Source organism: Marmota monax, unplaced genomic scaffold (genome assembly GCF_021218885.2).
Source record: "Marmota monax isolate L192 unplaced genomic scaffold, Marmota_monax_Labrador192_F-V1.1 WCK01_AAM20220418_F8-fsc00013, whole genome shotgun sequence".
NCBI classification, from domain to species: domain Eukaryota; kingdom Metazoa; phylum Chordata; class Mammalia; order Rodentia; family Sciuridae; genus Marmota; species Marmota monax.
Window position 1 is genome coordinate 19,552,308 of NW_026692202.1, and position 27,611 is coordinate 19,579,918.

Below are 27,611 nucleotides of genomic sequence, written 5' to 3' on the forward strand. Positions count from 1 at the left end.
TGCATTTGGGTAATTGTGCTTTATCTTCATGTATTTTCATATACATCATTTTAAAAATAACAAGTGTTATTAAACATACTTAACATTTTATATTTCATACACATTTTAATATATATTAAAATATTACAAAAATTATCATAATCTGATGGTAGTAGAGTGATTGCTTACTTGAAAATTTCAACTTCACACATCAAAATGCACCACCCTCAACCATAATTGTACTACAAGATGCTTGAAGTAAAAAAAAAAAAAAAGTATTTTGTCATAGCTTGCAGCCTTACAAAAATTGCTAGACAGCACCAAGACAACATTTATCTTATAATGAAAATTCATTTTGACAATGCGAAGGCTGGTGTATGTAGGACATTTACCAAAAGACTTCTTAAGGTAAAAAGTTAGAACTGCACAAAAACTATCAGAAAGGTTTTAATATTTTTTTTTTACAGAATATATTATCAAACAAGACATTCGTTCCTTTTTTTAAAAAAATTTTTGCACATCAATTTCTTCTGTTCAAACAGATTGGGGAAACTCAGATATTTTAAAATATTTTAGAAACACTTTTTCAAAAAATTCCAAGACAATAGCTTTCAGTTGTTGCTTCAGCCCCAGTGTTGTTCAGATGAAGAAAGAATTAAGAAGTGAGAATTTGCCACCAACAGCAAGCTTTCTGAGCAGAGACTTTGTCTTATTCTTTCACCAAGTTCTTAGAAATAGGCACTCTTCAACAAATGTTTATTGAGCTCAAATGTCAAGATTACAAGCTAAAATATCAAAGAAAATAACTTTGTGGAAAATCAAAATGCTTTAAGTTCACATACATATTTATAAACATACAAAATGTTCTAGTTTATCCAAAATGCCCCAGCACTTCTGAGTGCTACAGAGGGAAGCAATGAAAAGAGGAAAATGTCCTGAGTGGTTCAAATAAGGAGAATTTGCAAGACTAAAAAGCAGCCCAAAATTTTAAGAGACAAGCTAAATACTAACTGCATTCAATCTTATATAGCAACTTGGTAATTAATAAAACAGGTTGAATATCCCTAATCTGAAAACCCAAAATGATCCAAAATCCCAAACTTTCTGAATGCCAACATTGTACAAGTGAAAAATTTCACACTTGACTTCATGTGACAGGTTGCAGTCAAAATGCAGGCACACTAAAAATACTCTATAAAATTATCTTTGGCCCAAGTGTGTGTGTGTGTGTGTGTGTATGTATATATATGCAAACATGAAGAAATTCTGTGGTTAAACTTGGGTGGCATCCCCCAAGATATCTTATTATGGATATGTAATATTTCAAAATCCAAATAAACTCCCAAATCCAAAACACTTCTGGCTGGGTGTGGTGGCACACACCTGTAATCCCAGTGATTTAGGAGACAGAGGCAGGAAGATCACAAGTTCAAGGTCAACCTCTTCAATTTAGAGACACCTTAAGCAACTTAGCAAGACCTTGTCTCGAAATAAAAAATAAAAAACGGCTGAAAATGTGGCTCACTGGCTAAGCATCTTTGGTACCAAACAAAAACAAAAAAACAAAATACCACTTCTGGCCCCCAAGCATTTCAGATAAGAGATATTCAGCCTATAACACATAATTGTTTTACAGGGTCCCATATTCAAGCCTGCTTAAAACTGTCACTATAGCAAAAGCATCTTCAGTTTGTAATTATATTTAAACCATTAATTTACATTACATCTTTTAAAGCATACTAATTTAACACAGCCCAAAGTTGGTATTTGAGGGAAAAGCTTAAAGTGTAGGGTATGAGCATGAAAGATTATAAATGCATGCAATAAAAGACCTTTCCATAAAACAGACACCTCAAGAAACTAATTTTAGATCAGAAACTAATTCTTTAAAATCTTATAATTTTAAACTTTGCATTAAACCAGTGCAGCTTTTTCAAAAATGAATCTCGTTTTCCTGTATCTGAAGCAAAGTAATATAAGGTATCTATTTCTACTCCAGATTGTACAAAAGATTGCTATGTTCACAAAATTAAAACATATTTTGTACCTATGATCTCTCCACAGAGCTATTTTAAACTTTAATGATTTCAAGCAAGGATGCAGTATTTTCTCATTCAAAAAGGACAGAAGGCAGGAGAATCATGTTTAAGGGAAGCCTGAGCAAATTAAAGATACCCCATTTGAAAATTAAAAAGGTATGGGGATGTAGTTCAGTGGTAGGGTGCCTCTGGGTTCAACCACCAGTACTCCAATCAAAACAAAACAAAAAGTACTGAATATTCCCAGGTAAACTACTATGCTAGATACTGTTAAGAATTTTAAAACAATCCAAGCACGGTGACACATGTCTGTAATCCTAAATACTCCAGTGGCTGAGGGAGGAGAATCACAAGTTCGAGGTCAGCCTCAGCAAGTTAGCAAGTCTTGTCTCAAATTCAAAAAATAAAAAGGGATGAGGATGTGGCTTAGTGATTAATTGGCCCTGGGATCAATCCTTGGTATAAAAAAAGAGGGGGCAGGGGCTAGGGATATAGCTCAAAGGTAGAGTACCTCTGGGTTTAATTCCCAGTATCAAAATAAAATAAAATTTAAAATATGCACACACCAGCTTCAAATATATAGGCAGTGAAGGAAAACTATATATAATCACAGAATGTGTTAGTGATAATAAAATGTCATGAAACTAATGAACAAAAACTTGGTTATCTCATTCTTCAAAAACAATATAAATATTCTAAATAAAAGAGTCTTGGGCTGGGGTTGTGACTCAGTGTAGAGCATTTGCCTAGCATGGGTGAGGCACTGGGTTCGATCCTCAGCACCACATAAAGATAAATAAATAAAGGTATTGTGTCCGTCTACAACCACAAAATATTTTTTTAAAAAAATGAGTCTTGGGCTGAGGATGTGGCTCAAGTGGTAGCGCGCTCGCCTGGCATGCGTGCGGCCCGGGTTCAATCCTCAGCACCACATACAAAGATGTTGTGTCCGCCGAGAACTAAAAAATAAATATTAAAATTCTCTCTCTCTCTCTCTCTCTCTCTCTCTCTCCCTCTCAGTCTTTAAAAAAAAAATGAGTCTTATTTGCTAACCACCTAAGAATTAACATTCATCTTGTAAGAATAAAGAGGTAAAGCTAGGTGCTATGATACATGCCTCAAACCCAGCTACTTGGGAGGCTGAGGCAAGAGAACTAAAAGTTCAAGGTTAGTGAGTCCTGGTCTCAAAAAAAAAAAAAAAAAAAAAAAGGAGGAGGAGATGAACAGAATCTTTCCTTTTCTAAAAGGAACACTTTGTTTAGATATAAGTTAACACTTCTCTCTTTACATTTTAAAATATTTAGAAATTTGATGTTGTAAAAACCAACCAATGGTAATTTCAGTTAAGTAAAGGTTTATGAAAATACCTTTGAAGTGTGAGGGTTAAGAAAGAAATTATTTCTAATCACAGCATTAGAAGTCATTGCTAAAAGATATGGGGTTTCTTTATGAAGTTTTATTCCAGAAGATCCGACCATATGACCTAAGTCAAAGAGACACAGATTTTATTTTACTGTTATATACAGCCAGGGCTGGCAACCTTTTTTGTAAAAGGCCAGACAGCAAAGATGTTAGGTTTTGCAGGTCATATTATTTAGTCTCTGTTTTGTTTTGTTTAGCAACCCTTTAAAAAACATAAACCCATTCTTGGCAGGTTTTAAAAAAAAGAAGGCAGCTACATGCCAAAATCAGGCACATAACCCACAGACTCTTATACAGAAGAAAGGCAGTTCTCAACTACTAACTCTCCCAAACACAACCACCTCTCTTGCAATTTTAAATAATTACAGCAGGAATTAGGGGTTCAAAAGACTGTAAGTAGAAGATCTAACTTTTCAAAAAGTGAGTTGATAGCTCAGAGGGCCCAAGTGACTTGCTTATTATACCATAAAAGCCAAATGGACACTTTCTCTCCTTCCCCTTCCATTTCTGGAATGCTTGTTCAAAGCTGAGGACTTCCTTTAAAATAAAGTACATTGGAGCTTTACTGCATTCACAGCTTAAAATATCTGTTTTACCAAATATTTTTTTCACACATTCTTTTTAGCATGTTCAAGAAATTCACACTAAAATAAGAATCATGGAAAACCTGTAATAATTTTTTAAAAATATTGGGCTAGCAGGAGGCTTAAGGAGGCTCAAAATTCAGTGCAGCCAGGTGGGGCAAGCTGGCTTCTGAGTGGGAGCCTGAGCAGGCTGCTGGCTGGAGGGGCAGTGCAGGATTCTGAACATTCCAGAGAGCAGAGTAGGTGCCAGCCAATGCTCCTCCCGGAGTTCTCCTAGAACACTCAGGGCTACCATGCAAATGCCTTAAAGGAAGAGTCCGATCCTGACCATCCAACATTTACCCTCTTACTGTAATATTGAATTACCAATTACTTTAATGCCACTTCCCAGAGTTGATCATGTGTAAAAACTAGAACATTCTTCTCATTTTTCTTCAAATGGTAAAACTAAAGTTATTCTTTGTATCTGAGTTTCTAGTTGTTACCCGTAAGCATTTCTAATTAAAAGCTACTTTTATTATAAATGAAGAGATTTTTTGAAGCAAAAACAGAAATATTTGAAACAAACTTTACCTAAATTTAGACCATGAACTTTAAAACTACATTAAATAAGTTTACTACTCTGTACCACAAAACCATTTCGTGGGTGTCAATTCTGTATATAAGGTTTAAAACCTCTTGGACCTTTTAAAATATATAATATATAAATCTGTAAATTATTATACAGATTTTGTCAATATTATTTTGACACATCATGTACCATCCATCTTAAGCAGCAGTATCACCTATCAACTCCTGAAATATCACAATTCCATCAAGTATAGATTCACCCAAAAATTTCATTTTAGATATGAGTGAATATGTTTTCACCATACCCTGTTCTTACATATCAGGTAAGGAGAATTTGATTCCTTTAAGATTAAAAACAAGCATGTTCTCTTCATTAAAAAAGATTAAAGAAAAAAAATCATCACTTCTTAATGATTCATAAACCACTCCTAAGTCTCCTTTTTATTCTACTGTATTTAAAAATTGTTCTTCCTGAAGTTTTAATTTAAAGTCCTCTCTAATTCTTTCCAGCAATTCTGGTTTAAAAATAACATCCAATGCAGTCATTGCTAGAGCCTTGGCTGTTCGCAAAGTGTAGAACTGAGCTTCTTGTGATCCTAAAGGACAGAGAAAATGAATTAAAATATTTCTATGTTTATTAAAAATCAACTTATCAATTCCTCAGGTTAAGTCCCAATCCCTAAGTTGCCTCTCCAACTACCCACCAAGGAATCTATTTCTGAAATAACAAGCTAAACTAAATAGTTAGAAAGGCACTACTGCTAGGAAAAGAGTGAGCACATGTGAAAACCTGCACTCTCAACAGCCTACCTGCAGCTTTAGTGTACTCTTCAGTATGATTCAAGGCGTTGGATCCAATGTAAAAATATGGATGAATTCCAGGGACCACAAAAGAAACATTTCCAAAATCGGTAGATCCTTGGAATGCATAAAGAAAGATACATTTGGTTAAATACTTTGCATGATGAAATTGTAACCTGAACTTGGTTATGGTTCTCTGCCCTGTTAGACCTGGTGAAGTGAACACCCTGTAGAGTTGGCCACAGGCTCATGCTCTCACTGCCTCCCCTTTCACCTGCATCAGTCCCCACACAGCTGTTCAGAAAGGTCTCCCAAGACCTACTCTCTCCCAACCCCAAGACTACTCTCACTTGCCCTCCTAGCAGCCTCCACAGTGGGCTGCTCCCTTTCCTGCCTTCTGTGAACTGTGATGGTCCCTTCCTCTGTTTCCCTTGGAGGTTTAACTTCCTCTCTGCAACCATGAAACATTACTATTCAAGACTCAATTCCAGGCCCTTTCCTCTTATCCTGCCATATTCTTGCTCAAGATTTTGTTCACACATATCCCTTCAAATAACCACCAACTCTAACTTGGTCTTTTCTGAGCTCCATGCTTGTACATCCAATTGTTAACTGTTAACTCTTTTTTTTTTTTTTAAGTAGAGAGAGAGAGAGAGAGAGAGAGAGAGAGGATTTTTTTAATATTTATTTTTTAGTTTTCGGTGGACACAACATCTTTGTTTGTATGTGGTGCTGAGGATCGAACCCGGGCTGCACGCATGCCAGGTGAGCGCGCTACCGCTTAAGCCACATCCCCAGCCCAACTGTTAATTCTTTTTGGATGTCTTCAAGGTAGATCAAACACAGCCAAAGTGTTTGGCAATCTTTGCAGTCCCCTATCTGCCACTTCAAGACTTACCATGTGAGGGCAGGACTTCCAGGGAGGGCATCTCTGAACTCCTGCCCTCCTTCCTGAACACTTACCTGCATCTACTTTTCTCAACTACTCTTTGTGTGTGTGTGTGTGTGGGGGGGTGTGCTGGGGATTGAACCCAGGGCCTTGTTCAACTATTTTTTTAAAATCAAAATTCATAAGCTTCCTGTTCTTCAACCCTACCCATCAATACTATTTTCCAAATGCCTCAGAAGCCTAACACTTTTCCCTTCACCATCACCATCACCATCACCTGTCCCTAGTCTACATAATTACCACCTCTTGTTGGAACTGATATAGCAGTCTCCTAATTGGTCTAGCAGCATCTACTTTGCCAATATTTTTTCCATTTTTTTAAAATTTTTTCAATCTTAATATGGTCTGACTCCATTCACCTTCCTAACCCTGGTTTCAGACCACACTCCCACTACTCCACCTCAGCCACTCTGGACACTATAGGACTTCTACACATGCAGTCCCCTCTCCACCTGCTTTAAACATCATTTCTTCAGTGAACTCTTACTTTTTCTCCCTGGTAAGGTCCTCTAGCAAAGGCTCTCACAGTATTGTATTACAATCCTCCATAAAATTTTCCAGGTTTCATTTTATTTTATTTATTTATATATTTTTTTGTACTGGGGAGTGAACTTGGGGGCACTTGACCACTGGGTCACATTCCCAGCCCTATTTTGTATTTTATTTAGAGACAGGGTCTTACTGAGTTGCTTAGCACCTCGCTTTTGCTGAGGCTGGCTTTGAACTCAGGATTCTCCTGCCTCAGCCTCCAAAGCCACTGGGATTACAGGTGTGCGCAAAGGTACCTGGCTTCATTTTCCATTTATTGGCTTATTTGGTTAATGTCTCTCATAAACCACATTCTGAAACTCTCTAAGGCAAAAAGCAATATTTTAAATCACCAGGCTTCTAGCCTCTCACTTGACTGACACTAACATCTGCTAAATATATCATAGTAAAAACAAAGCCTTCTGTTCACTCAATAGATATTTACTGAATGTTTATTATGTGTCAAACACTGTTTCCGGCAAAGTTAGACTATACAAGAATGAGTGGTAAGAGAATGAAAGCAAAATATTTAACAGCAGTTAATGTTTATCTGGAATTACCATGTTCCAAATGTAATTCTAATGCTTCATTAACATTTGAAAAGTTCTTATTTTACACAGGAAGAAACCAAAGTGTAAAATCATGTATCCATAATCTCATAGCTACTAGTTACGTAGTAAAGGCAGACCAAGGCCAAGCTTTGGAGCTCTGGAAAAATGATTCACTGGAAAACATTCATTGAGCACATAGTAGTACCAGGAGTGGCTCCAGATACTCAGGATACATGGTGATGGCACATCAGTGGACAAGATGGTCAAATGCCTGCTAAGTATTTTAATATCTTACTTGTGGAACTAGATCCTAGAGCCTGCAAACCATATCCAAATTATAGCCACTTTATTCTACTGTTTGTCTATTATATAAAATCCAATCTGGATACCACAGGATCTCTGCACATGCTGTTTGTCTATTATATAAAATCCAATCTCTGGGTAGATCTGACCATGCATCTTCCCTCCCACAGCTAGACTGCATAAACATGCTAGCATAAAAGTACAGGAACGTGAAGGTAGCCTTGACAATAAATTCATGGTCTTAATATTGAGCTGAGTTCTTGATGCTGTTCACACACAACGGATGCCTGGCCAACTCCTGTCAGTGGCAATTCTTTCAGTCCTCCAGCTGCCACTTCAAGGCTTACCATGTGAAGGCAGAACCTCTTAGGGAGGGCATCTCTGAATTCCTGCCCTTCTTCCTGAACACTTACCTGAATCTACTTCTCTCAGCTATTTCTTTTAAAAACCTTTTCTATGTTTTCATCTACTCTGCTTTCCTTTAAAGCTAACTTTCTTGATAAAAGAAGAATCTTCCTTTGCTATCTCTACTGTCTCACCAGTCAATGTAGTGGGTAAAGATTTGAGATCTGGCATCTGGTCTCACCAGCCACCCATTATTTTCTTCCAAACAATCCACAAATTTCTAATGGCTGGTGCAATGAATACTAGACCATACTTACCTTATTCAACCTCTATAAGCACCTGACATGATTTATTCCTCCTTCCCTTCTAGAAGTTCTCTACTCCTTTGGCTACCATGACCTCACTCTCTCCTGATTATCTTCTCTGAGCATGTTGTCTCTTTCTCCATCAAGGAGACAATGTGTCCTTGCTTATCTCTTAAAAGCTGTTGACCCCAGTGTTCCATCTTCGGGCATCTTCTCCCTCTTCATACTTGGGCAATCTTACTAACAACAACCTCCCTAAATCTCCTACCTAGACAACTTTTGTGGTTCCAGATTCAGTAGACTTCCGAATAGCTCCACTTTAGAATTTCTACACTTTCTCTTGAACTTCTTCTCATAAATGATATCAGTACTCCATTTTTATTATGATGTATTTTTGGTTCTACTTCACAATATCTATTTTTGTACCTTAGGAGGTACATCTGTAACTTGCAGGTCTCTTTAGTAATAATATTCTTTAAAAAGAAAAAATCTAAAATAGTCCAAATATTATTTAACATATTAATTATGCTATTTAATGCATGCATATATATTTTAAATCCTAACAGCTGTCTGTGACTCTTCAGAATGTGAAAATGCCCCCAAATAACTAAATACTTTATAACCTGCTCATTATAATAACTGAGAATAAATTAAAATTCTATATCCCTGATCCAACATGGCGGCGGGCGCGGAGAGATCAAGTCTCTGACCTCTTCAGCTGCGTGGGCATAGGGAGTCGTAAACCGTCTAAATGCTGTTTGCTCAGGATCACTAGGCAATGCTGAGCTGACGTGGATCTGAGGCGAACAGTCTGGGCCTCTCAGAACACACACTGAGCCTGGATTGGCTGAATTCAAGCTCCCGTTCCCTTGCTTCTCGAAGACAAACTGCTGTGACTCAGCACTAAACAATCCCGCTGAAACAACTGGTCGGACCTTCTGATCCTACGGAGGTTAATGCCAACCGAGCCTTCATAGGCAGTGGCCACAGGATTGAAATGGGGCTTGGGAGAGACACTCAGGACCCACCCGTTGCATTGGTCACCCGGCAAAGGGAACGAACTGTCACCATTTGCATGGGATACCACCATGGCAGAGAACTGACGTCACCAGAATGCGGCGGAGGAGATAACTTCATTGAAACCAGTGGCGACAGGTGTGTAATCTCCTAGCCTTCCCTCTCCACACAGCAGGGAAACCTTAAGGGCCCCTCCCAGCTCTCCCGTGAGCGCGATAGCCAGACCAAGGGAATCAGGAGTGGCGCGGGACCCGCGGCGCGGAACTCCCGGCTACCGCTCCCACCAGTGCTGACAACTGAGGTCTCTTGCACCAGCTACCGGGGGCGTGGCTACTGGAGGGCTAGCAAAATTCACTGAGGGTTCTCAGCCCCAAGCTCTAAAAACTTAGGGTCTGAGGGAATGGCAAACAGGGAGAGTGTGCCCAGTAGTTCATGAAAACAGGGCTCCTGGGAGCAGCAGACCTGGCGTGTAGCCAGTATTGTGGTGAGCGTCACTGGTGAGCGGGGCCTGGCTTGAGGAAAAGTGGGGAAGTGACTAGACACAAGAGAACGCCCTAGGCACTCAGGATTGGAGACCCGCCCAGTCTGGGAGGAGGAGCTGCTGCACAGTGATTGGTTCCCGCGTATTGAGAGGGCACAGCTCCACCTACTGGAAGAGAAGTTAATCAAACTCTAAGACTGCATTTATTAATTTTTTTTAATTTGCGGTTTTTTTTCATTTTCATTTTTTTTGTTGTTTTTTAATTTTTTTATTTTCTTTTTTAATTTTAATTTATTTTTTTTTAATTTTTTTTCTTTTTTTATTTTCTATTTTTTTTCTTTTGTCTTTTCATTTCTTTTCAATTTTCTTATTCCCCCTTCCTTGAATTCTACCTGCTTACTCTCATTCTCTTTACTCACTTCTTCCCTTCCCTTCTAATACCTTTCCTCCCAAGCATCAAATAAATTTATAGGAGTAAACAGTAACTCAGCAGTCAAACAGAACAAGAAGTAACATGAGCAGCATGAAAAAGCAAGGAAGAAAAGGAGTACAAACAACGCAGGACAGCCTAAATAGTCAGGAGGACCTAGAGTCATCAGAAAAATGGTCATATAAAGAACTCAAGGAATACCTTAGACAGATGGAATGGAACCTTAAAGAGGATATGAGACAGCAAATTCAAACAGTGAAAGAACACATTAAAAATGAATTACATAAACAGATAAAAGAAGAAGTTAAGCATCTTTATCAGGAGATAGCGATTATAAAAAAAAATCAAACAATAATTTTAGAAATGAAGGAAACTATAAACCAAATTAAAAACTCAAATGAGAGTATCACTAACAGAGTGGAGCAAGTAGAAGCCAGAACGTCAGATAATGAAGACAAAATATATCATCTTGAAAAGAGTCTAACCAACTCAGAAAGGCTGGTAAAAAATCACAAGAAAAACATCCAAGAGATATGGGATAACATAAAAAAACCAAACTTAAGAGTCATCCGGATAGAGGAAGGTATAGAGGTTCAAACCAAGGGAATGAGTAACCTGATGAATGAAATAATTACAGAAAACTTTCCAGAAATAAAAAAGGAAACGGATATACAAATTGTAAATGCATACAGGACACGGAGCATACAAAATCACAGTAGACCAATGCCAAGACACATTGTTATGAAGATATCCAATATACAGAACAAAGAGAAAATATTAAAAGCTACAAGAGAAAGGAGGCAGATTACATTCAGGGGTAAACCAATAAGGTTAACAACGGATTTTTCATCACAGACGCTGAAAGCGAGAAGATCCTGGAACAACGTATTTCAAACACTGAAAGACAATGGATGCCAACCAAGAATTCTGTATCCAGCAAAATTAAGCTTCAGGTACGACAATGAAATAAAAATCTTTCATGATAAACAAAAGTTTAAAGAATTTGCAGCCAGAAAACCAGCACTGCAAAGCATCTTGAGGAAAACACTACACGAGGAAGAAATGAAAAACAATAACCAAAACCATCAGTGGGAAGTGCCTCGGTAAAGACAGAGGGCGGGGGGAAAGCTAATCATGGAGAAACAAACTAAATTAAAAAAAAAAAAAAAAGAAGATAAATAATCAAACATGGCTGGAAGTACAAACCATATATCAATAGTAACTCTAAACGTTAATGGCTTAAACTCTCCAAAAAAGTGACATAGGCTGGTAACATGGATTAAAAAAACAAATCCAACAATATGCTGCCTCCAGGAGACACATCTGATTGGAAAAGACATACACAGGCTGAAGGTGAAAGGTTGGGAAAAAATATACCACGCACACAGTCCTCGTAAACAAGCAGGGGTGGCCATCCTCATATCGAATAAAATCGACTTCAAGACTAAGTTAATCAAAAGGGATAAGGAAGGACATTATATACTGTTAAAAGGAACCATTCACCAACAAGACATAACAATTATCAATATTTATGCACCAAATAATGGTGCTGCGACGTTCATAAAACAAATTCTCCTCAAGTTCAAGAATCAAATAGACCACAACACAATAATTATGGGTGACTTCAACACGCCTCTCTCACCATTGGACAGATCCTCCAAACAAAAGTTGAATAAAGAAACTATAGAACTCAATATCACAATCAATAACCTAGACTTAACTGACATATATAGAATATATCAACCATCATCAAGTGGATATACTTTTTTCTCAGCAGCACATGGATCCTTCTCAAAAATAGACCATATATTATGCCATAAGGCAACCCTCAGTAAATATAAAGGGGTGGAGATAATACCATGCATTTTATCTGATCATAATGGAATGAAACTGGAAATCAATGATAAAAGAAGGAAGGAAAAATCCTACATCACATGGAAAATGAACAATATGTTACTGAATGATCAATAGGTTACAGAAGACATAAAGGAGGAAATCAAAAAATTCTTAGAGATAAATGAAAATACAGACACAACATATCGGAATCTATGGGACACAATGAAAGCAGTTTTAAGAGGGAAATTCATCGCCTGGAGGTCATTCCTCAAAAAAAGGAAAAACCAACAAATAAATGAGTTCACACTTCATCTCAAAGCCCTAGAAAAGGAAGAGCAAAACAACAGCAAATGTAGCAGAAGGCAAGAAATAATTAAAATCAGAGCGGAAATCAACGAAATTGAAACAAAAGAAACTATTGAGGGGGCTGGGGATGTGGCTCAAGTGGTAGCACGCTCGCTTGGCATGCGTGCGGCCCAGGGTTCGATCCTCAGCACCACATACAAACAAAGATGTTGTGTCTGCTGAAAACTGAAAAAATAAATATTGAAATTCTCTCTCTCTCTCTCTAAAAAAAAAAAAAGAAACTATTGAAAAAATTAACAAAACTAAAAGTTGGTTCTTCGAAAAAATAAATAAGATCGACAGACCCTTAGCCATGCTAACGAAGAGAAGAAGAGAGAGAACTCAAATTACTAACATACGGGATGAAAAAGGCAATATCACAACAGATGCTACAGAAATACAGAAGACAATTAGAAATTATTTTGAAAACCTATATTCCAATAAAATAGAAGATAGTGAAGACATCGATAAATTTCTTAAGTCATATGATTTGCCCAGACTGAGTCAGGAGGATACACACAATTTGAACAGACCAATATCAATGGATGAAATAAAAGAAGCAATCAAAAGACTACCAACCAAGAAAAGCCCAGGACCGGATGGGTATACAGCGGAGTTTTACAAAACCTTTAAAGAAGATTTAATACCAATACTTTTCAAGTTATTTCAGGAAATAGAAAAAGAGGGAGCTCTTCCAAATTCATTCTATGAGGCCAACATCACCCTGATTCCGAAACCAGACAAAGACACCTCAAAGAAAGAAAACTACAGACCAATATCCCTAATGAACCTAGATGCAAAAATCCTCAATAAAATTCTGGCGAATCAGATACAAAAACACATCAAAAAAAATTGTGCACCATGATCAAGTAGTATTCATCCCTGGGATGCAAGGATGGTTCAATATACAGAAATCAATAAATGTTATTCACCACATCAATAGACTTAAAGGTAAGAACCATATGATCATCTCGATAGACGCTGAAAAAGCATTCGACAAAGTACAGCATCCTTTTATGTTCAAAACATTAGAAAAACTAGGGATAACAGGAACATACCTCAACATTGTAAAAGCTATCTATGCTAAGCCTCAGGCTAGCATCATTCTGAATGGAGAAAAATTGAAGGCATTCCCTCTAAAATCTGGAACAAGACAGGGATGCCCTCTATCACCACTTCTATTCAATATAGTTCTCGAAACACTGGCCAGAGCAATTAGACAGATGAAAGAAATTAAAGGCACAAAAATAGGAAAAGAAGAACTTAAATTATCACTATTTGCAGGTGACATGATTCTATACCTAGCAGACCCAAAAGGGTCTACAAAGAAACTATTAGAGCTAATAAATGAATTCAGCAAAGTGGCAGGATATAAAATTAACACACATAAATCAAAGGCATTCCTGTATATCAGAGACAAATCCTCTGAAATGGAAATGAGGACAACCACTCCATTCACAATATCCTCAAAAAAAAATAAAATACTTGGGAATCAACCTAACAAAAGAGGTGAAAGACTTATACAATGAAAACTACAGAACCCTAAAAAGAGAAGTAGAAGAAGATCTTAGAAGATGGAAAAATATACTCTGTTCATGGATAGGCAGAACTAACATCATCAAAATGGCGATATTACCAAAAGTTCTCTATAGGTTTAATGCAATGCCAATCAAAATCCCAACGGCATTTCTTGTAGAAATAGAGAAAGCAATCATGAAATTCATATGGAAAAATAAAAGACCCAGAATAGCAAAAGCAACTCTAAGCAGGAAGTGTGAATCAGGCGGTATAGCGATACCAGATTTCAAACTATATTACAGAGCAATAGTAACAAAAACAGCATGGTACTGGTACCAAAACAGGCGGGTGGACCAATGGTACAGAATAGAGGACACAGAGACTAATCCACAAAACTACAACTATCTTATATTTGATAAAGGGGCTAAAAGCATGCAATGGAGGAAGGATAGCATCTTCAACAAATGGTGTTGGGAAAACTGGAAATCCATATGCAACAAAATGAAACTGAATCCCCTTCTCTCACCATGCACAAAAGTTAACTCAAAATGGATCAAGGAGCTTGATATCAAATCAGAGACTCTGCGTCTGATAGAAGAAAAAGTTGGCTCCGATCTACATATTGTGGGGTCGGGCTCCAAATTCCTCAATAGGACACCCATAGCACAAAAGTTAATAACAAGAATCAACAAATGGGACTTACTTAAACTAAAAAGTTTTTTCTCAGCAAGAGAAACAATAAGATAGGTAAATAGGGAGCCTACATCCTGGGAACAAATCTTTACTCCTCACACTTCAGATAGAGCCCTAATATCCAGAGTATACAAAGAACTCAAAAAACTAGACAATAAGATAACAAATAACCCAATCAACAAATGGGCCAAGGACCTGAACAGACACTTCTCAGAGGAGGACATACAATCAATCAACAAGTACATGAAAAAATGCTCACCATCTCTAGCAGTCAGAGAAATGCAAATGAAAACCACCCTAAGATACCATCTCACTCCAGTAAGATTGGCAGCCATTCTGAAGTCAAACAACAACAAGTGCTGGCGAGGATGTGGGGAAAAGGGTACTCTTGTACATTGCTGATGGGACTGCAAATTGGTGCGGCCAATTTGGAAAGCAGTATGGAGATTCCTGGGAAAGCTGGGAATGGAACCACCATTTAACCCAGCTATTGCCCTTCTCGGACTATTCCCTGAAGACCTTAAAAGAGCGTACTACAGGGATACTGCCACATCGATGTTCATAGCAGCACAATTCACAATAGCTAGACTGTGGAACCAACCTAGATGCCCTTCAATAGATGAATGGATAAAAAAAATGTGGCATTTATACACCATGGAGTATTATGCAGCACTAAAAAATGACAAAATCATGGAATTTGCAGGGAAATGGATGGCGCTAGAGCAGATTATGCTAAGTGAAGCTAGCCAATCCCTAAAACACAAATGCCAAGTGTCTTCTTTGATATAATGAGAGCAACTAAGAACAGAGCAGGGAGGAAGAGCAGGAGGAAAAGATTAACATTAAACAGAGACATGAGGTGGGAGGGAAAGGGAGAGAAAAGGGAAATTGCATGGAAATGGAAGGAGACCCTCATTGTTATACAAAATTACATACAAGAGGTTGTGAGGGGAATGGGAAAAAAACAAGGAGAGAAATGAATTACAGTAGATGGGGTAGAGAGAGAAGATGGGAGGGGAGGGGAGGGGGGATAGTAGAGGATAGGAAAGGTAGCAGAATACAACAGTCACTAGTATGGCATTATGTAAAAATGTGGATGTGTAACCGTTGTGATTCTGCAATCTGTATTTGGGGTAAAAATGGGAGTTCATAACCCACTTGAATCTAATGTATGAAATATGATATGTCAAGAGCTTTGTAATGTTTTGAACAACCAATAAAAAAATTCTATATCCCATTTTAGTAGCTTATTCAAAAATTAGAACTAAGGAAACTGAAACACTAGAAATATTCAGAAAACAGATCAAAAACTAGGTTGGCTACTTATAAAAACAAGTCTGCTAACTTGACAGTCTATACTCACTGAAGAATCCATTAGTTTTCCCCAACCATTAAGTTTGTGAAAATGTCATTAAAAACATCAGCAGTACTTCCTTACCTCCAAAACCATTTAATTGAAGATGGCATTACTCATCCTCAGGTAGCTCGAAATACAATAAAAGAACTTAATTACCTGAAGTGTCATTCAGCATTGTATCTTCTGAAATGAACTCTATTCCCAGCTTTTCTCCATTCTCCATGTAAGCTTTCCATAGGCTCTTGTTGGGTAGAACATTGTAATAATCATGTGCTCCACCTTTAATTTCTACCTAATAAAAAAAATTACAAAACAAATTTTGAAATTTAAAAAATGCAAATTCTCTAATTTTCAATCCAGTGAGGGTTCTAACAGGAACAGATTTGTTGTTTTGCGCCAGGGATGGGGGGGTGTACTGGGGATTGAACCCAGAGGTGCTTAACCACCAAGCCACAACCCCAGCCAGTTTTTATATTTTATTTTGAGATAGAGCCTCGCTAAATTGCTGAGCCTGGCTAAATTGCTGAGCCTGGCTTTGAACTTGCAATCCTCCTGCTTCAGCCTTCCAAGCCACTGGGATTTCGGGCATGTGTTACCATGCCCAGCCAAGAGGGGGCACTTTTCCATCCAGACATAAGCTTACTCAAATTCCCTACCTTAAAAAAAAAAAAAAAAAAAAAAAAAGTATCTTATAATGAAAGTTTTTAAGACCCTATCTCCCTAATGTTTTATTTATTTTATTATTATTTTTTAATATTTATTTTTTAGTTTTCAGCGGACACAACATCTTTTTTTGTATGTGGTGCTGAGGATCGAACCCGAGCCACACGCATGCCAGGCGAGTGCGCTACCACTTGAGCCACATCCCCAGCCCTCCCTAATGTTTTAAATGATCTAAACCACATAATGTCACCAAGCTCTAAACTAGCCAGCAAGTGTCAACTTCAGTCACCTGAAGAAGGTGTAGGGAGAGCCCAGAAATTACTATTTTAACCAGCATCCCCAAGTAATTCTGATGCAGGTGGCCAAAAAAACCAGTCTGAGGAATACCACTCTAGTTTCAGTGTCCAAAAGAAAAAAAATTGAGCTTCACTAACATTTAACATTCAAAATGACACTGATACCCCTGCCTGGTCCGAAAGGTACCCTGTAAGAAATACCAAAGTTTCACAATGAGAAGGGGTTGACAGTGGTCCTCATTTATTAATTTAAGTGTATGATGATACAGACAGTGTATGTTAAGTGTACTAATAGTAATGTGGATAGTAAGTGTCAGGAAGAATCTGAGGCAAGAAATCACTGGCCTGGGGTGTGTATGTGCCCAGTTAAGTGGATTTATAGATTCAGGACTAACTCAAATCAGCAATTCCCTTGGACTAAATATAATATCAAAAATAATAGCAAATGCCAATCATGAAATAGCAGAGATCACATTTCTTCTCTTCTTGGTAACATCTAAGGTAGAAACAATGACAATTTAGTCACATCTTTCAAGTCAGTCAAAATATAAGAAATTATTAAAACATCACTTAAATAGATTTAAATACTATAACAATAAACTTTACTAAGGGAATATTGTACACTTTGAGAGATAGGCTAATGGTAAGAGTTCACATATGTATTTTATAAACAAATATTTAAATATTTATAGGTAAGTAAGGGAATAAAAGCTTAGTTTGTACTGCCCTAAGCTATGGATGCTTTACAATTATATACTAATTCTATACCTACTGTCTGTAATGGCATATGAGGCTATGTACTTGCTCTTACAATTGTCCATGTATTTATTTATGTATTCACAACAACACAACATGAGCTTTTACAGAATTCTTCCCTTTGTTGATCACATTTCCCATCTGTGCGCTCTCACTCTCTGTCCTTCACATACCTGAAAGTATGATCATCCTTAAAAGCTCCATTCAGATCTATAGTCTTCCATAAAATCTTCCTTTTAATACCCCCAGGCCAGTGATTTCCTGTCTCAGATTCTTCCTGACACTTACTATCCACATTACTATTAATACACTTAACATACACTGTCTGAGAATTACTGCTACCATGAAACACTGCTACAATGTGAACAAATCATACATCACTAGACTACGGAGGACAGAAAAAAATGTTAATACATGTGAAGGTTATGCTCTTACCTGTTCACAAACACTATTTCATTTATCTCTCAAAAGAATTCTAAGATTGTGTCATTATCCCTATTTTCAAGTGAGAAAATGAAGACTCAGAGATACAAATAATGTTTCGAGGCTGAGCAGCACAAGTCAAGATCTTGTCTCTCCAACTAGACTATGTGCAAAATTCTTATTTTATATAATCCTAAAACTCACCCCACTTTAAACCAAAAATGACTGATACTTAAATGCAAATCAGCAAATTCTCTTGACTAACTTCTGTGTTTAACTTCCATTCCAGCCATTATGAGTATTTGTATCACTATTTTAACAGAAACAGCTTTTGTAGATTTTGACATTAAGTTCCGTTTACTGTAAGCATTTCTAAAAGCATAATTGCCAACAATGAAGGTTGCAACTTGCCAAAAGGCAGGGATTCTAGAGCAGCAATATCCAAATTACTCTATAAGATGATGTGTAAGCCAGGAGTGGTGGCACATGCCTGTAATCCCAATGGCTGGGGAGGCTGAGGCAGGAGGATCACAAGTTCAAAGCCAACCTCAGCAAAAAGCAGGGAGCTAAGCAACTCAGTGAGACCCTGTCTCTAATAAAAATACAAAATAGGACTGGGGATGTGACTCAGTGGTTAAGTGCCCCTGAGTTCAATCCCCGGTACCAAAAAAAAAAAAAAAAAAAGATGTGTAGTCTTCCCTTTTCAGACACTGAGTAAAATACATAAGAATTAAAGGCTTTCATATTAATTATTAGACCAACTTACTTTACAAATTCCAGACATCACCAGTGAGTACAGGCCCTGGGTTCAATCCCCAGCACCAAAATATTACCACCACCAAATGAGAAGGAGGCAAGCAAGTTAGGTTTCAATATAATTTAACATAAACAGCCCAAGCCCACATATATACCTCTGATTATAATTAACTCTTAAAAGTTCTTACTGTGCACCCTGTAGCCAAAGCTGCAGATCTGAAGCAATCTTCTGCCTTTTTGGTCAAAACTTGAAGTTCTTTCAATGAGGGTGCACGGAAGTAATAAATTAATTCAGAGTAAGAGGGAATGATATTTGGTTTTACACCACCATTTTTTATTATACCTATAAAAAGAATCAAATTACTGAAATTAAGCCTGTGATCATTATTTTAAGGTTAAATATAATCCATAAGTTTTTTAGACAATATGTACATAAAGAAAAATAATCTAAACCTATTTACTTCACTGATATACCAAAATCAAACATTTTAACAGTTATACAACATAAATTTCTATTGAGAGAGTGATATTTCCTAGCTAAGAGGGAAAAAAATTGCTTATAAGTATTTTATTCTAAGGAATCTATATAACATTAGGAAATTATGATTCAGGGCTGAGGGTATAGCTCACTGATAGAGCACTAGCTTAACATAAGCAAGGCCCTGAGTTCCATCCCCAGCACCTCAGAAAGAAATTATAATCTAGATCATTAAAAAATTTTTAAAAATGTATAACTATAAAAAATGTGGTAATATCATAAGCTCTCTGGGAAAATTTTTCATTATTTTACTACAGTTGTACTGTTTGATAAAATTTTGAAATTAAAAAAAAAAAAAACAATGTTTGAGGTTCTATAATTACCCTCATACTTCAAGAATTCCATAAATCCTCTAAATGGTATTTACCTCTGGGAAAATAATTTTCATACCAAAAAGAAATCATGCAGGTCAGGATCCTAAGTACTATAAACTGTCAAAACAAACACATTTGGAACTACACAGAATGAAGATTTATCCAAAGTAATAATAAAATAGATATGCAAAATCTAATTCTATATGGCCTACTTAAAAATGTCTTTCTTTTTTTTATTTTTTTAAATTTATATATGACAGTGAAATGCATTATAATTCTTATTACACATATAGAGCACAATTTTTCATATCTCTGGTTGTATACAAAGTATATTCACACCAATTCCTGTCTTTATACATGTACTTTGGATAATAATGTCCAGCACATTCCATCATCTTAAAAATATATTTCTAGGGGCTGAGGTTGTGGCTCAGTGGTAGAGCACTCACCTAGCATGTGTGAGGCCCTGGGTTCAATCCTCAGCACCACATAAAAATAAATAAAATAAAGGTATTGTGTCCAACTACAACTAAAAAATAAATTTTAAAAAATATATATTTCTATTATTTAAAAATTCCTATTTTTTTTCCTTTTAAAGAAAATAAGGCAGGAAATTGACAAAAGTGCAATTACTAACTGATTTCAGCCTATAGCAAAATTAACAGGTAAAAAAATAGATATTAAACTATAACAAAATATGTACCTTTAAGACAGTATACTTTATTACTGTATTTATATTATGGTGATACACATAATTTATTTAAAAGATGCTCTTCATGGGGCCGGGCTGTGGCTCAGTGATAGAGTGCTTGCCTAGCATGTGTAAGGCACTGGGTTCAATTCTCAGTGCCACATTTAAATAAATGAATAAAATAAAGGTCCATCAACATCTTAAAAAAAAAGATGTTCTTCAGGATGTAACAACCTTTATTAAAATCCAGTAATCGTTACACCTTTTTAAATTTGAGGAATGGACAAAATGTTGTTAACATTAGAGACAATGGGATAACCAGAAAATCAAGTTCTTACTTTCAAACACTGACAGAAAAAACAGTTCCCCACATAAAACTTCAGCTCTATTGCTCAAAGATGGCCATTCCATTTATGTACAATAGTTGTAAATATCTTCCTATCCACATATAAATATCCTAGTACCCTGACACATGAATTCTGAAAATGTTCAAAATTTTAGAATTTTCATATGAAGTACATAACTATGTCTCCAATTTTTAAAAAAATCAAATATTAATTATATTTCACTGAAATATATTAAGCACCATTATACAAAATATATGACAGTAATACCATGAACTCTCCAGGTTGGTTTCATTTGCTGTCTTAACACAGACAAATTGTTGTAGGCAAGAACAGCAGCATCTAAGGCATTGACTCCTTCCCAGGGGTAAGCAGCAGCATGAGATGCTTTTCCATAGTATTTCACAGTCACACTAGGAAATAAAAAAATCATTGAAAGGGCTGGGGCTGGGGCTCAGGCTCAGTGATACAGCACTTGCCTAGCACGCATGAGGCTCTGGGTGGGATCCTTAGCACCATGTAAAAATAAAATAAAGATATTGTGTTCATCTACAACTAAAAAAAAAAATCATTGAAAATTACTCCCTCCAGTATCACTAAAGTAAAAAAAAAAAAAAAATGCAGGTAGTTAGAACTACCAAACTATTATTCAAAATTAATTCACATTGCTGAAATTTTTACTTGCAAATTATTTGCAGTAAAAGCACTACATTTACTTGCATTAGTTACAACTTATTATTATGTGACATAGTACTTAACTCAAAGAAAGCATTCTAAATAGAGAAAGAAAATGTTGCTCAACCAACCTCCTACAGATTAAATTTGTACACAATTCAACTTGAACACATATGCAATACTATATTACATGATGCAATTATAAAATAGGAGTTCTTGCATCCTTTTACACTGAATGATGATAGCTCTCTATCAAAAGTCTGCAAAAACTCAGATAAGGGCTAGGGATATAGCTCAGTTGGTAGAGTGCTTATCTTGCATGCACAAGGCCCTGGGTTCAATCCCAGCACCCAGCACCACAAAAAAAAAAAAAAAAAAAAAAAACTCAGATAATTCTTTATTAGAAAGCAACATTTGAAATGGGCTAAGATAATCTTTGAAAATCACTTTATACTCACAATGTTATCATAAGATACCCTAGCAATATTTTAATGTTTCCAAATACTTTAGGTGGCTAACATTTTATTTAACTTAATTTGTTTCCAGCACTGGGGATGAAACCTGGGCCTCATACATGCTAGGCAAGCTCCCCACTACTAAGCTATATCCCCATACTTCATTAATGTTTTAAAATTCTATAAATTATCATTACTTCACTCCATGGTTTTCATATTCTCAGATTGTGAATTAAATACTTATAACTTTATAACTAAATAAGTGTAACTAAGTGATTGACTTACTTAGTTAACACTTTTTAAACTAGTATTGTTCACATTTAGACTAAAAAACCATCTGGACATTCAGGAGTTCTTAGAATGCTACCAATTCTTATGTCATTCCTCACATTCTGTTAGCAGAACGAAGTTAAGTAAAAACATTCAAACACATTTATAAGATTGTAAGATACTTATTTCCTTGATATATATCTTTTCACCATCACCTTGAAACTAGAGTATAAAATGGAAAAGGAAGTCCTTTATGAAAATGGCTCTAGTACCATTTTTTTTTTCAGTTGTTGACTGATCTTTATATATTTATTTATATGTGGTGCTGAGAATCGAACCCAGTGCCTCACATTTGCCAGGCAAGCGCTCTTCCACTGAGCGCTTAAATATACAATTAAAGAACAATAAACTACAGGAAAAGAAATATTAAAAGTTATTTTATATTAGATTAATATTTTGGCCTTTAAAAACATACTTCAAGCAAAATAATATGAAATTATTTTCAAAACAAACTGTTTGATTTTGTTTTAACAAAACAAGGGCCTGTGAACTAGTTATGGTGGCACTTGCCTCTGGTGCCAGCTATTGGAGGTTGAAGCATGAGGATCAAGAGTTCAAGGCCAGCCTGGGCAACACAGAAAGACCCATTTCAAAAAAAAAAAAAATTTAAATTAAAAAATAGGGCCAAAACAATGTGTGTGTTTGTTTGTGTATTTATTTATTTATTTATTGGTAACAGGGATTGAATCCAGGGGTGCTTAACCACTTAGCCACCTCCCCACCCTTTTTTTTTTTTTTCTTTCTTACTTGAGACAGGGTTTCACTAAGTTACTTAGGGCCTAAATTGCTGCATCTGACTTTGAACTCACAATCTTCCTGCCTCAGCCTCCTGAGTCACTGGGATTACACACATGTGCCACTGCAACTAGCTAGAACAATATATTGAATGGCTGGGCATAGTGATACATGCCTGTAATCTCAGTGACTCAGGAGGTTGAGGTAAGAGGACTGTAAATTCAAGGCCAGCCTTAGCAACATGGGAAGTCTCTGTCTCAAAAAATAAAAAAAGAGCTGGGGATGTTTCTCAGTTGTAGAGGGCCCCTGAGTTCAACCCTGAGTACCTAATAAAACAAAATAAAATGTGTGTATGTGTGTGTGTTAAGCTGAATTCCTCAGAGAGAGAGGAAAAAAACAACAAACCTTCCTTCAATATTTAATTTATACATGTACCTATGCATGTCCTATAAACCTATGCATGTGCTATAAATACACCTCTAAAGAGGGGACTGGAGGGTTAGTGCTGTAGCTGAGTGGTAGAGTGCTTGCCTAGCATGTGTAAGGACTTGGGTTCCATCCTCAGCACTGGAGAAAACAACAACAGCAAAGAAGGGACTGGATATGGGAAAGGTGGCCAATAGGAAAAACTTGCTTTATCTTATTCATTATTAGAAATTTAAAGAGATAAATAACTTTCTTTAAATTCTTCATCTTGTTCCTCTTTTGTGGAAATCTTAAAAAGATGACCCATGAAAAAACAAAGAAGCCAGACACTGAAACAGGCCTGGGGCCAAGTAGGCTGACTAATAAAACCATCTCTTACAAATCTTTTCAGTTGCAAAGGCAACTCCTTATCAAAGAATACACACTTTCCAGAAATCAGATTCCTCTCAGAGTTCAAAGAAGAACACAAATGTCACCATGTTCTGTTTGCTACTCCTATGTTTTTAGGCACTATTTTAGCAGCCCTATTATGAATACTATAATAAATCTCAATTAGAAGAGTCTTGCCAAATGTCACTCAATGTTAATCAAGACATCACATTATCTTTCAATACACTTTTTGTTTTGTTTTGGAGTCTTACCAAATGTCATTCAATGTAATTAAGACATCACATTATCTTACAATATATTTTTGTGTGGGTGTGTGTGTGTGGGGGGGGGGGGTTGCTGGGGATTAAACCCAGGGCATTGTGCATAGGAGGCAAGCACTCTATCCCCAGCCCTTACAATATACTTTTTGTTTTGTTGTTCTATTTTTAGATGGGGTTTCAATACACTGCCCATTCTGGTCTCCTAATTCATACAGGATCAAGCACTCCTCACTCATGCCTTAGTCTTCCAAGTAACTGCAGCTATAGGCACACACCACTGCATCTGACTCAGTTTACTGGGTTTTTTTGTTTTGTTTTTAATTGGAGCATTATAATTATACACAGTAGTGGGATTCATTATACCATATTCATACATGCACATATCAATTTACTTTTTTTTTAAGAGAGAGAGGGAGAGAGAATTTTTTTAATATTTATTTTTCAGTTTTCAGCGGACACAACATCCTTGTTTGTATGTGGTGCCGCGGATCGAACCCGGGCCGCACGCATGCCAGGCAAGCGCGCCACCACTTGAGCCACGTCCCCAGCCCCTCAATTTACTTTTTAAATGAAAAAAAATTTGGAGTGTTGGGCCCTTAGACATAAAAGTATTCTATATCAGTTATCCTCTAAGAAGTTTATCTGCAACTTGATTACTTACTCATGTTCGGCCACATCGGGTAGATAAGCAGCATTTTCTTGGGATGGATGGGCCATGAAAACAACATCGAGGTTTTTAAAAGCTCCTGCTTCAATTAGATCAATTTTGCCTCCACCATCTTCTTCTGCAGGGGTTCCCAGGACACTTATCTAGAGGGAAATACCTATTTCAGAGCAAAACAACAACAAAAAGTCCTAGTAGGAAAATATCAAACAGGTTCCCTCAAACATGTACTCACAATCTATATTAAGGTTCTTAGACTATGGAGACAGAGGATTTATGCAGTGGGCATAAAATATATGGTGCTAAATTAATCACAAAATTTAATTTACATTATTATACTAATTTGAAGTAATGTATGTACCAGGGACACTATAAGAAACTTTCCCAATATTTATTAATAGTTATTTGTAATAACTCAAATTTGTATAACTAATGGCAAATATGAAAAAAGTTGAATATTACATACCTAGTTCCTCAAAATTTGCAAGGACTTATTTCTTAAAGCTTCTTCATGACTTAGACGTTTAGTAAAAGTATAGAGCTATTCACCAGCATTTTACTGGTAAGGAATTTTTCAAGTGACTTGTTAGTCATCCTCACAACAACTCTGTGAGGTAGATGAGTAACCTGCATCATCATTTTGGGGAGGGTGGTTTTGAAAGTGTCTTGCCCCAGGTCAAAGAGCAAATCTTCAGGCACAGCTAAATTACCTTAGATGCCCTAACCTGCTGGCCTGAACTATTCCTTAATAAGCTACCTACTTAAAAAGTCTTAACTCATTAATCCCTTATGAAGAGCATTAAACAAATCTTAATACCATGGTAAGAAATGGCCAACTACTACACAAACTTACTAATCAACCAGGGCAGATTTACTGGTCACTAAACACCTAATTAAACAAAAGAAAACTTTACAGAATAAACATTTTACTTTGAAACTTAAGCTTAACTTCTTCAATTTTAAAAAGCAAAGGAAAATTATCTATAAACAACTCATATATTTTCAAGGTCATGTCTTTGAACACAATGGAACAACCTGGAAAAAAATTCTTGGCTTGTAAAGAGAATCAGCTCAAATTCCATTTTCAGATAAGACAGATAACCTTGCTAAACTGAGAACAGATAACCTTGCTAAACTGAGAACAGATAACCTTGCTAAAACTGAGAACAATCATTTGGAATGAGAAGTTGGTACATTTCTCAAAGTCCAGTTTTCTTTAGAAACCATAGTGTCCACACTCTTAAACTAGCTGCTCTTTATTCTTAACTCTAGACTTATAAAATCGATGGTCTATTGCTGACAGTTCCCAGTCTTTCATAAACCTGGTTAAAACTAAATCTCTCCAATGTTTTATGCAATGACAAAGGATATTCCCCCTTCCCAACAAAACAAAAAAGTTAATCTAAGGCAAAAACCAGCCCCCAGCGGCTGAAAATAGAAGGTAGCTAAAGGGAAAGCCTAGAGAGATGGAACTGTTAGGACAAAAGAGAAAGGTTACTGACACTGGGAGGAAATGGGCTAAATAATATTAAAACATTTGTCTTCCCTTTAACCTGAGTGATGATGATTGAATCTTAGCTCACAGAATGAAGAATAATATAACATCTGGAAAAACAGTATAACACAAGATTAAACTTGCCTAAGACAAACATAAACAACATTTCCCGTTTAAGGAATTGGTATATTTCTTAAAATAGTGAAATAAAAATTAAGACTTAAGGATGAACTTATCTTTGTACTAAATGTTCATTTGCTTTTCCATTATTAGTATAATTCTAGAAGTTAGAGGATTCTAATGGCTGAAAATTTCCTATTCAAATACCAAGCAAATCATACCTCTCTCTCTCTCTCTCTCTCTCTCTCTCTCTCTCTCTCTCTCTATATATATATATATATATATATATATATATTTTTTTTTTTTTTTCCTACAAAAATTACTTTCTCCTGAAGTAATTGGAGGAATTACTTGTCAGCAAATTGCAGTTGCCTCTCAGTCACCAAAAATAACCCGTAACAAAAACCAGGCTTGGTTCTCAATTCTTTCCAAGAGAAGAATCTCCTGAGTTGTTTATAACTACAAAAGTGGAAATAAAAAGTCTGCAGAAGGTCGCTAGTCGGCAACACGTTTAGTCCCGACTTTCTTTCGGGGATTCTTTTCTGCCTTTTGCCAAAGGGATGGCCACACGTCAAGTGCACTCCCTACACCTGCCCAGGGACTAAGGTGCAAGGGATGTACCGGCCCCACCTCACCTTCACCGAGGGAGGAGGCCCAGGGAAGCTCTCTAGGGCCCCCCTCAATCCCAGAGCGGCCGCCGCCCCAACCTCGGCTATGAGGTTGTGACCGCAGGCGTGGCCGATGCCGGGCAGCGCGTCGTACTCGCAGAGGAAGCCCAAGTGCAGCGCGCACCGCGTGGCACTCGGTGTCTCCCATTCTGCGCGAAAGGCGGTCGGCAGCTGATAGTGCTGCTGCACCACCCAGGAGGCGGCCGGCGGCTCCTGCTCGAAGAAGCCCGCCAGCACACTGTGGGCGCGGTGTTCCTCGTAGGCCAGCTCAGGCTCGCTCCAGATGGCTTGGCTCAGGGCCCCCAGCCGCTCAGCCGCCTCGTCGATGCGCTCCGCCGCGCGCAGTTTCAGCAGCTCCAGCTCTGAGAAGCCATCGCACGCAACCCCGACCGCCGGCCGCTCCCCTTCGGGTTTCATCGTGCCCAGGTCCCGCAACCCTTCAGGACTCCGCCCGCTCGCTCAACCGCACGGAGCGTCCCGCCGCACTTGCTCACTGGAACCCCGGCCGCTCGCGCAGAGTACAGCTCTCGGCCCCGCCCTCCGCGCCCTAGCAGGTGCT

The 27,611-nt window shown here is 37.2% G+C and overlaps 1 protein-coding gene across 1 annotated transcript; it reads right to left on the reverse strand.

Annotated features, from left to right (window-relative positions):
- Nucleotides 1-27,611, reverse strand: Pm20d2 (peptidase M20 domain containing 2). The gene is made up of 7 exons (XM_046431526.2): nucleotides 27,020-27,611; nucleotides 24,767-24,915; nucleotides 21,105-21,247; nucleotides 19,136-19,290; nucleotides 16,210-16,345; nucleotides 5,405-5,512; nucleotides 1-5,190 (listed from the first exon to the last, which is right to left on the reverse strand). Exons 1-7 carry the CDS (start codon nucleotides 27,467-27,469, stop codon nucleotides 5,036-5,038), a joined length of 1,296 nt encoding a protein of 431 aa, XP_046287482.1. The 5' UTR covers nucleotides 27,470-27,611; the 3' UTR covers nucleotides 1-5,035.